The 11,992-nt window shown below is 35.4% G+C and overlaps 1 protein-coding gene across 1 annotated transcript; it reads left to right on the forward strand.

Moving 5' to 3' along the window:
* The first annotated feature begins 690 nt into the window (after positions 1-690).
* Positions 691-9,205, forward strand: LOC119190987. The gene is made up of 16 exons (XM_037444681.1): positions 691-795; positions 1,448-1,554; positions 2,094-2,257; positions 2,580-2,750; positions 3,097-3,256; positions 4,042-4,115; positions 4,361-4,550; positions 5,016-5,044; positions 5,402-5,459; positions 5,690-5,779; positions 6,217-6,365; positions 6,845-6,944; positions 7,213-7,343; positions 7,585-7,704; positions 8,208-8,362; positions 8,753-9,205. Exons 2-16 carry the CDS (start codon positions 1,467-1,469, stop codon positions 8,823-8,825), a joined length of 1,752 nt encoding a protein of 583 aa, XP_037300578.1. The 5' UTR covers positions 691-795; positions 1,448-1,466; the 3' UTR covers positions 8,826-9,205.
* Positions 9,206-11,992: the final 2,787 nt, after the last annotated feature.

An 11,992-nucleotide genomic window follows, 5' to 3' on the forward strand; every position in this document is an offset into this window, starting at 1 on the left:
AGGATCTATTCATGTGAGTATGTGGTGTCAAAAATAGGTGACACAATACACACAGATAAATTAATCACAGTTTTCTTAGGTTTCGTTGCTTTTAAAATCTCAGTGTATTCGCTTTGCCGTACCGGGATTCAAATAATTCCAAATATCATGATTCACATCTAAATGATTATTTACTTATATTTCAAAATAATAAAAAGGTCTACTTAAAAAACGGTTTTAAATAAGTACTTAATAAAATGTAAAGTTTTAGATTTATTGAAATACTTTTCTTACACATGTTTATAGACGTCCGGTTTTAACAATGATCACTTCGGCTGAATTCAAAAGTGATCTAATAACTACGGATCAATGACAAGAATAAACTATGTACTTAATCAAATTAAGTCAAGTACGTACCTATTTACCTAATCATTAAACAATTTTGATTTGATTCTTCCATTTTCCCTGTGTATTCAAATGTACCTTATAGAATCGTTAAAATCAGCTGTTATCATCGTGACTTTTGATAACAACATCATCATCAGCCACATAACGTCCCTGAGTAAAGTCCATTGCTAAACATAGACATCTCCCAAAGATTTCCAGACGGACCTGTCGAAAATGGCCTAGATAAGAACAGTTATATTTATTTAATTAAATCTTCTCCATAGCATATAAAAACTTTTTGGTTGCTCAAAAATGCCGCCGAAAAACAATAAACAGAATTTGTCGGTCAAGGGCATAGACATTTTGTTTTCGTTACCATAGTAACAAGTGGTGACAACAAACTCGAATTCGGTCGAATTGATAAAGACGGTGAGTTCACTTAATAAAAAATAATTATTAGTTGTAAACCATAAAATTATGCGTCATTTCGCATAAGAATCACGTTTATTAAGTTCATATTCGAAAAATTAAAGCCTAGAGTTTAATATGCTTTTATGAATTTATATAATTTGGTTCAAAATTATTTACAACAGTAAAGATCAAGGAATGGTGATAATGCAACATAAAATTAACCTTCTCACAAACTCACCTCTTAGTTTGTTCACATATAAAAATACAGGTAGAGATATAGTAGAGTACAGCAGAGAACTCTTTTTTTCTTTTATACGAGTAATACTAGGAGGCAATATTAGCGCAATTTATAACACTTCAATACATTTGCCGCTATGGTAGAGTAGGCGCCAAGCCAGGTGCGAGCAAGAGACCGCGGGTACGACCACTGCACCAAAACAGATATTTTTATTTTAAATACCTTCTGGTCGTGTGGTACACCTGTCGGATAGCTCTATTTTTTTTATGATAAACTATTATCTTGTCTCGTGGATTACTTACAAATCTCTACCATCCACAGTTTATGGTTCATACAACAAACTCATAAATGTGCACCCGATGAGAGAAGGGATAGAATTTAAGAAGGGCTAAAAAGTTTTGTTCTTAATGTAGTCACTATAAATTATTTCAGATAAACAAAAGCAGTCGCAATGCCCGAGTTAATAGAGCAAATGTACTGCTCGCAGCAGATCGTGATCCCGCCGAAGTTCCCCTACATACTCAAGAGATATTGTAAAGGTAAGAACTAAACAATTTATAGTATTAGATCGGGCTACTTGTAAGTGTCTCATTGGATGGTAAATGATCACTCGTACAATTTTTGGGAACGGGAGAACGGAAAATCTAAGTCAGTCATAGAATTTATAGGTCATTGGAATTTTGAAGAAATTGTGGATAAGATTGCATAATTCAAGGAAAGACTTGAGCCAATATAGTGTTTGTCTTCTAGACAACATGCTTACTGCGCAACTTGTGGCAGTAGATGTGAAATTAATTTTAAGGCTAAAGTAGAACATATCGCAGCGATACAAATCCAAAGTAAATTAGCAAACATTTGTCATATTTGATAGTAAAATAAAATATAAATTTGGATGATGCATCCAAGATCTGTTATAGCAGATTTTAATAAATGGTCCTTATTCTAATCTTCTATCTGATCATCAGGATAAACCAATGAAAATAAGTCATTTGTAAGCATGTAATAAATCTATATTCTGATTGGACCATTTTCGCGATAGAGAACAACCCACTCAATAAATTACTATATTTCTTTTCAGCGGCTATAAAAACCCAACCATACGACCTTCTGCGCTGGTCGTATGAGTACTTCAAAGCACTGGCTCAGCACCGTCCCCCTCCCGTGAAACTGAGGCTGGAGTACCCTGTGTATAGCACGGAGGGAGGGCTCACTAGGGGATGCCTTAAAGTCCTCGCTAATCAGGTACCATAGAATATCAGGTACTGTTCATAAGACTTTTAATAATTTGCTGTTATCTCTTTGGTCTAGTCAGCATCAGAAAATCTTTTCATTAACATCATCAGTAGACTGTGTAGATTCAAAGCCATCAGGTTAGTCAAAAACTTGTGCGAGTTTTTTCAAATTAGAAACACGGATTTTGCTTGAAATTAAGATTTATAGATTTATAGATAAAAGATGATATGATGTAAATATTTTCAAAAGACTGTGGTGCACTAATATGAATTGCTTATAATTTTTTCTATCACTCCGAAAATATATTTATATGTGTTGTAACGTACCTTAGTTATCAAGCATGGACGAGGTGCCTTTGCCAGTTTTGAAGACCGCCTGGCACGGCTTCTGCCTGGACTCGCAGGAGCTGAAGCGGATCCTGTGCCTTTGCAAGGTGTATCTTAGGAAGGATACCGTACCGTTCCTGCATTTTATCGCCGTCGCTGGAGGATTCTTGACTAAGGTATTTCTTCTTTCCAAATAATCTCCTCTGCCTATTGCTAAATAGGTATAATTAAAGTAGCTACGAATCCAGAATGTTATATAAAAGAATGGAGCCACACATGACTAACTAACTTAAGAAATTAATATTTATTTTGCTGCCCTCTTACTCGTAGAGATGCACCTTTTTTTTAATTGACTTCAAGCAGCCTTTTTTTTTGTCTATACATGGTGTTTAGGATATGAAATCCACTTTTATTTTAACTTCTTGTATCTATCTCCGTCTAGACTCTACATAAAGCATACATTTGATGCAAAAATCTATCTTCATTTTCAAGATTATGTGTAAACATATATTAATATTGCAGAGTCTCACTCATACAATGATCCTGCTCTGCGAGTCCCTGACCAAGGAACCAGACGGCGGGTCTGCAGCTATACCGGTGCAAGACTTCCTGACAATGTACAAGTTTCTGGCACCCATCGACGCTTCCAAAGACACAAAATATTTTAATGGATATAAGGAAGGTATGACATAGTTTACACTTGATCGAGTGGTATAGGAAGAAGTGTAACTTATGCTTTTATTATGTCTAATTCTGATTTATTTTTGACGGTAGACGGGGATTACATACGAAATATCGTTGGTTTTTCATTTTCACGGCGGTTTGACAAGTCAACCACTGACGCATAATATGTACTTTAATATTTAATCTCAAAATTTGCTTGATGCTGTTACACTTTTCCTCGTCATAGAGTTGCATAGAAGTGATCATTATATTGTTTAATCTAATAACATAGAACGTTAAAAACCTGGCAATTGGCATACAAATTATCTTGTTAGGTCAATTCACCAAATTCTAATTTAGTTACACTATTGAGGTGATGATTTCATTTCGAGAGTTATGTTCTTGACCGTTTTGCGCGAGATTTTTTTAGGTCAGTAGTAAGTTATTATATAGCGGCGATAGCCTAGTTGGTTGTGGAACGGACTGCCGAGACGAATGTCCGCAGGTTCAAATCCCAAGGGCACACACCTCTGACTTTTTAAAAAAAAATGTGTGTATTCTTTGTGAATTATCGCTTGCATTAAGGGTGAAGGAAAACATCGTGAGGAAACCTGCATACCTGAGAAATTCTCTATAGGAATTTTCGATGGTGTGTGAAGTCTACCAACCCGCAATGGGCCAGCGTGGTGGACTAAGGCCTAATCTCTCTCAGTAGTAGATGAGGCCAGAGCCCAACAGTGGGACAGTATATAATACAGGGCTGATATTATTATTTAGTAAGTTATTCTGTTTCGTACCATTCAGGTGAGACGCCTCCAGCAGAATCATTGTCCGGGGAAGAAGAAATCACGGCCTCGTGGAGTGGAGTGCCTGAAGAAGTGAGTAGAAAGTAATTTTCAAACCAAGAAGGAGATATTTCAATGGAAAGAGTTTTGAAAATTTGCTTATAAAATGAAACTTATTTCTTTTTCTTTGCGATAAAACTCGAAACTGGCAAAACACAAATCGCATCACACCATCACAACAGCATCTTGTTATTTAGGGTATATTCTCTTTGTAATCGGAGTTCTTCTTGTTCTATTTTCAAATTCCCTATTATCACATACTAGTATCCCTATTCTAGGTAATATCAGACGACTTCTGGGAGGACACCCAAGACCTTCAGAGGTTGACGCTGATAAACGATAACGTGGCGCGCTCAGCGAGGCTAAGCGTCAAGTTGAACATGCCCATAGTTGGGAAGATCGAGAGATCCCCATCGATAGAGCGCGCAGGACAGATTGAGAGGGAGAATTATTTAAGAGAAAGAAAAGGTTATGATGTTACTTTTGTAGTTAGTTAAACTAAAGAACCGATAGGGTTGGTTATTCTAAATACAGTAGTAGATACAGGGAAGCCAACGGCCATAAAGGGCAGGCTCGTCTTTCAAAACGATTAAAGTGCCAATCAAAGTAAACTTCAAATGATGCTAAAACACTAGCTATAGTGGCCCATGTACGTGTGTCACGTTCCGGCATCACCTGTGTATATCTAATAATCCGGCATAATTGTGTCCACTGTCAAGGGGTAATCATCTCTCGTCAGTCGACATTCTATTGGACCTCTTTCTACTTACTATCAGGTGCAGCGGAGTAACGGGTCATGCCCGTATAAAAAGAAAGTAGAGAAGAAGGATACATTAGTTACCCCTGTTATTCGAACATACATGGATTACTTAGTATCGATTTATGATCTTTTTATTTGGGGACTAAAGTTTACAATTTATTGCTTTCTTTCAGGTAGAGTTATGCCCAACGAAGAGGTTGAAGTTAGTTACTATATTTTATTAACTTTTCTTAGCAATAATCTATTATTTAGTTTTTGACTAAAGCTTCAAATTTGCTCTACAAACGTGCGTAATAAAGAATTAAATAATCAATCCGTTACAAGCTTAGGATCCATGACTTATGTACTTCAGGCACCTGGATAATTTTATTTTTAATAGGACATTGATATGATTCATGCTTGTAGGTCTTAGTATTTTAGTTAACAAACTTGAGACTCAAATACGAGTCATAATTCAAAAGTCCTAAATTTGCATCACATATTGTGGTAATTTATCATAATTGATTGGTGCTGGAATTCGATAGTGTCCATAATTTACAATATTCGTTAATTATTACAGAAAAAACTTCGTGAAATGAGCGCTGCGAAATTCCAGTCTCAAGAAGTGCCTAAAGAAGGTGAGTTAACGATGACATCATAAAATATACTGAAGTGTCTTTTAACATAATATGTAGTGACAACTACCATTCTCATCAAACCCAACACTTATAACCTACGAGGTTCTTAAGGGTTTTCCTACACATTTAATTTAGTCGACTATAGAGACGAAGCCAGGAACCTATCGGTTTTACAGCCTTAATCATTAAAGAAGTGAGTTATCTAATTAATACATTTAAAACGTTAATAGATGTTCAGAAATTCAAAGAACCCGAGAAGAAAGAATTGGAAATATGCGTATTCAATGAAGAGGGAGAGGAAATACCTTACGAGATATATGGTTATGTATTTATTTACTAAATAGTAGTAGCATTCGATATTTAGAGTTTGTGGGTACGAATAATTTACTTGACACACGAAGGGTTGTTAATGATTAGTAATTAAAAGATGTTATTCTGTAAACTACTGACCGCAAAACGTTATTGTGAGTAGCTGAAAATATAATATTGATAATATTTTACAAGATAAGGTCTCTACTCTTCAGCAGTTGCTAGCCACACTCCATTAAAACCCATATAAGTTCAATATCTAATTGAGTTGTAAAACTCTGCTGGAAGATGGACGGTGATTAATAATAATAAATAATCTAAGTGTAGCTCGTTCGTTAAAAAATTGGGTAGAAGTTCAAAGAATTCTAGAAATGAATACAAAATTATTACTACTTACATCTTTACCAACACTGTTAAAGTCATGGGAATGGTTATTATTATAATCTAGGAGAAATTGATCTGGAAGTGTCTGAGGAAGGTGAAGAGGAATCTCCGGAAGAGGCGGCACCTGCAGGAACGGAAGAGAAAGAAGAAGAAGTAAAAGAGGAAGAATCTGTTGAAAATGAGAAAGACAAGATTACGCTGTACGTCGCTGAAGTAAATATTTTCTGACGTTCTTTGTATTTTAGATTTCTGTCTTCTCTTTCTAAGTCCGAAGATCGTTTCTAGCTCAGTTAATAATCTAAGAATTATCCTTTAAGGATCTTGCAAATTGACGGTGCGCATATCACTACATAGTATAAAACAAAGTCGCTTTCTCTGTCCCTACCTTTGTATGCTTAAATATTTAAAATTACGCAACGGATTTTGATGCGGTTTTTTTTAATAGATAGAGTGATTCAAGAGGAAGGGTTATATGTATAATAACATCCATTAAATAGTGGAGAAATATTGCACCCGTGCGAAGCAGGGGCGGGTCGCTAGTTATAGCATATTATATAGTGTAAACGAACATTTTTTTCGGTAAGGGTATCTAACCACGTTACTTCAATTTACTGCAAAATCATCTCTTCCCTGCACCTCGATGCTTATAAATTATCCTTTCTTCCTATTTCCTTGTCCTTTTCTGTCATTAGTGTTACCAAGCGCGAGCAGACCGTTTGGAAGACTTAGAACAGACCTTCGACGAGATTGCGGCTATTGTGAATCGATTTAAGTCCGCTAATTATGATCTTGGTTAGTGCAAATTGGTAGCAAGAGTATTATGTAGTTTGGTTTTCGTGCTGTTTATTGACATTCCCCTTCAAAAGTATAAAATTATTTATTTGCGATCAGCTGCTAACTTTTATGCGAAGATTGATTGTGTCATTTTGACAGGGTTTTAATCAGGAAATATTAAGTATGTAAGTCATTATACCAATTATAGTTAAAGTTAGAACAGCAGTATTAAGGTCCTTATCTGACATTTGAATATCATCTCCTAAAGTCTCGATTATTGTTTCAGGTATGGTGGCCGGCCGTCAGATGTCAACAACCAGCGGCGAGTTCATTGTTCAGCATATAGAAAAGGAGATCATGGCATACATAGATGAGCAGATTGCCATTCTACCGGACCCTGACTTGAAGAAGAAAAAGGTGCGTCGGTTACGAGATATTCCTGTTAGTTCGTTATCTGGATGCCATGTCACTTACCATCGAGTACCGTGGAGTAACTTTGCTGGGGCTGTGTAAAAGAAGTGAGACAATAGGCTCGTCTAGACATAAAAGAGTTGTTATTCTTTTTCATGATGTAATACAATTCCTGTTATTTTACACTGGCATATGAATTCTATCTATTTACACCCTCATGTCTCATAGTTGGTACTGTTTATAATAGGCCAAGCCGGAAGAAGTGGCCATGATACGCGAAATACTGGAAAACTTCTTGGATGAGAACATGGACGTCATAGTTCCAGAAATTGAAGAGGTGGAGGAAGAGGAACAGCCGATACCCGAGGTATGTGTTTCTGTAAGACTAGGGCTGGAGCTAACCATGTCTATCAGGGCCAAATAGCTGGTGGTAAGGTACTATATATTAAACTTTCTACTATCACCATCCTCATGGTAAAAGAAGTTGCCATATTTGTTAGTTCTAACGATTAATATTAAAGAATCATCCAATACATATTAGGAAATTAATAATTTTAGCGATCATCGTGGGACGCAATCTCATTGGTCGATAATAATCGATATATTTATATTGTAGCTAGTGTAACTACTGGCCATAATGGGACTTAACATCTCATGTCTCAGAATGGCGAGCACAGTGGAACACCAAACAATACTTTGTAATTCATGGTGTTCGATGGTGTTTCTACTATTTATGGGCGGTTGTATCGCTTACCATCAGTCGAACGGCAAACTCGTCTCGTCATTCAAACTAATAAAAAACAAAAATTGACCACACTACTGCTTCAGATCTAGTTTATACATACCTTATCAGTAATCAATCATTTTCAGATAACAGTAGTATACGCAGTGCCTGGTATAGGTGGGCCGGTCGACGAAGACATTGTGAAGGAGTTCACCGACTACGCCTTGGACGTGTGCAAGGTCCAAGCTGACGTTTTCATGCCGAGGAATATCAGGCATTTCTTATGCCCGCCGATGGAGAAGTAAGTCATCAGCCATTATCCTTAGTAACACAGAGAGTGAGAGTGGTTGATAGGAAATCTTACTTTTATCATCTCTTGATATTGTTTTGATCCCAGTTTCTATTTTTAAAACGGCCGCATTCAATCAACGATCTCAATCGCTTTTTCGAACCATAGTAAAAATGGACCAATCAAAGCAAAGGTAATTGACATGCTTACATATGAATCAATTTGATTGGTTTATTCTTCGGATCGGATCGCCAATAATATTGAGATTGTTTATTGAAAAGGTTTGTTGATGTGGAATAGATCTTGGATGTATGAGTTTCGATATTTTATAAAGTGACATAAAATCGATTGAATTTAAAAACCTCTTCACATTCAAATTAAAAATAATATACTTTCATGCAGATACATCGAGAACGAATACGAAGATGACCTGAAGAAAGAAGAAGTTCCCACCGGTGGCGTTATTACTGATTAAATTATACTTCCAACATATTACTTCCTTTTGCGTAGTACCACTTCTTTACCCGTGTCCAGTACCATGTAATAATTTATAATCTAAGGTTCTTGTATTGCATTATTCTGTGCGCAGGCGCTTACTGCCAGAACACGTGATGATTGGGTTCGTCTTTCAATTTAAATTCTTTGTAGTTTAATACATCATTGGTCGTTTTGTCGAGGTGTTTTATAATATTGATAATTATACAAGTAAATTATTATCAGATTTATGAATGACAAACGACCGACCAAGAATACCTATCAGTGTATATGGATGTCTATAAAATAATTTTAGGATTTTATCGTTAATGCACGTTGTTTTTAATCCTATACACTATGAAATAAAGATTCTTCGAGAAATCATTGCATTTTATTAAGGACCTTTATGGTACACGATAGTGGTGTACTGAGTTTGTTGAACAACCACTTATCTGCCACTACATTTATTAAAAGATTTATGGAAGCTATCCCATGGATTTATCAGGATTAGAGGCAGGATATTTAAGGACCAGGACTTCCAGGTTCCAATGAAACATCCTAAACTTTACATTGGTTTTTTATTTTAATATATGGAATAATAAATAAACCCCCCCAATGTATACCGTCCTATCACCGAGACACGTTGGCGGCCTGCGGACTATCGCATTCTCGCAGCTGCGCCTGGATCATAGACCATAGAGTAACAGATTAGTTTTTGTACGTAACAAAAAGTGTCTATTACATAGTATATTTTATAATTTCCTGTTTGAACATATTTATTTGTGATTTTCGTCGTGCGATTATGTTTACAAATCTTTTTTGTTTAAAAATGGAACAGTGAACTTGTTTTTTTTTATAACATTGGCCACCAGACGCAGCTGAGACAAAATGGCGACGATCAACCATTGAGCATTTATTTCAACCGGCACTAATAACATCCCATCATTGTACCACGGTTTGACACCGTCATCACACCCGATGGCATTCTAAGCAACGAAAATTTTTCATTTAAAGCATCTTTGATGCGGTCCCCGAACGATACACGCCATAATTGTGATCTGTCATATTTTTTTTGGCGCCAAATTTCATATTCGTAACAATTTGGTAGCAACACTTTGTAAATTTTACTATTCAAATGCATCTTTAATATTATTGAAGATATTTCATTTTGTACTACAACAAAATTACATTAATTTATTTCTAGTTCAAGATTATTTACTAAAACTTTTTGCATAACAAGATGGCGGCTTACTTTATAAAAAAATATTTCGGAAACCGCATCATCTATACATCACTCCAAAACGTTTCTACATTACAGTACAGCGAAATAATTAAATATACACTTTGTATGTATTTGGATTTTTACTTTGGGTAACTAAATTCTATATACACAGTAATAAATATCCATTTCGCACAAACATTATTTACGTTTGTTTTTTCTCGAAAACATAATCCTTAACATTAAAAAAAAGCATCAACGCAAAAATCTTTACAAGCCCGCTAAATTAATAACACTTCAATGAAGAAAGGTTTTTTTTTCAAAATTTACATATAATATAGGTACTTACAGGCGAAAACAAATCTCTGTCAAGTGACATTGACATACAAAGTGACACATGTCGGACACAGACAGCGACAGATATCAGGACTTCACTCGCAAACCATCTCCGTTTAGGAATCGACAAGGATTTTTACACTAATTAAAAACTTAAATTATCTAACACTGGAAGAAAATGGAATAAAATTTTTAAAGATGGCCACAGCACATACATTTTGTGCCTTAAGTTCTTTTATCTTCGAGCAAGACACGCCGTTGGGATAACAATATTTTACAGAAATGTACCTCAGAATGAATAATTTCACATGTCAAAATTATGAGGTCAGATAATTAGACAGTTACAATAATTTTCTACGCTATGGAGGCATTTAGAAAACCATTGAACATTTTCATGCCTAAACGGTGATGGAAACCAGAATCAGCAGGAGGCAAATATAAAGTTAACAAAAAGCACTTGAGTAACAGTAACAGTAACAGCACTCACAAAGTTGCTAAGAAGAGAGTACTTGGTAAGCGAAATGTCAACGGAATGGAAAAAAGAGTTCATCATTAAGCATAAGATGTTGGAAGTGAAGGACCTTAAGATTTCATCAGTGACAGCAATTGCTAAATGAGAAAGACCATACTAACTTTGACTTTTGGCAGTATCTTAACGACGCATATGTTCAAGAATTATCTTCTAAACATATTTATAGACAAACTCGTATGACCTGTAATAGCGTGAAGTTATTAAACAAGCAGGTCCAGAGATCAATCCCGAGGATATATAACATAGGCATTGTCCAACGTGTAAATACACTTAGGAATTAAAACGTCATATGAACGGCCATCTTTAAAACATCCATTCCAAAGAGCAAATATATTACAATTGCTGCAATAATTCAATAAATGTGAGAGCGAAAGCGTACCGCGTTAGTTCTTACATTAAAGAAAAAATACTAACACTTAAAACACGTTCGTATAAACTTAGGCATTACTTAACAAGTATAGCTTATATTTACTTTGTGGCTGACAGCGAACATGTCACGATTCGCAAAGAAAAAAGATAAAATTGAGAACATCAGTTTAAAATAACGCATCTGTAACTAAAAACGGAAGTATAATGGCAGTGATATATGTAGTTAGTCAAATCGATATTGATGGAGAAATCTAGTCGACTGAAAACCAGACTAAGAAATGCGAAGTACTAAATTCTCTGATAGGTGGTAATATGAGGAATCTTAAAGTTATAGGAGGAGCATACCAAACAATGGAATTAGAAGTTTTATATTTATAGTAATTATTAGTAATAAGTATAAATAGTCGACCACTATTTTTATAAATCTACAAAGACTATGTGGAAGACTACGTCCAATTCGACAAGGACTATGCGAATATAAATAAAATATTGAACTAGAAATATCCAAACGCATCAAGAATATCGTAAACATGTTCGCGTCAGTCACAATGGGACATAAGGTAGAAGACTTTATATTTGGTAGACAGCATTCATAATCCAATCTTAATACATGTGAAAACCTTTTAGACCTACGTAGGTGACGATCGCAGCAGTTTGAATTGATTACGATGGTAGCAAAAATCTAAAGTGACAACCTTCAAATCAGTAAGCA

The sequence above is a fragment of the Manduca sexta genome, chromosome 28 (genome assembly GCF_014839805.1).
Source record: "Manduca sexta isolate Smith_Timp_Sample1 chromosome 28, JHU_Msex_v1.0, whole genome shotgun sequence".
NCBI classification, from domain to species: Eukaryota; Metazoa; Arthropoda; class Insecta; order Lepidoptera; family Sphingidae; genus Manduca; species Manduca sexta.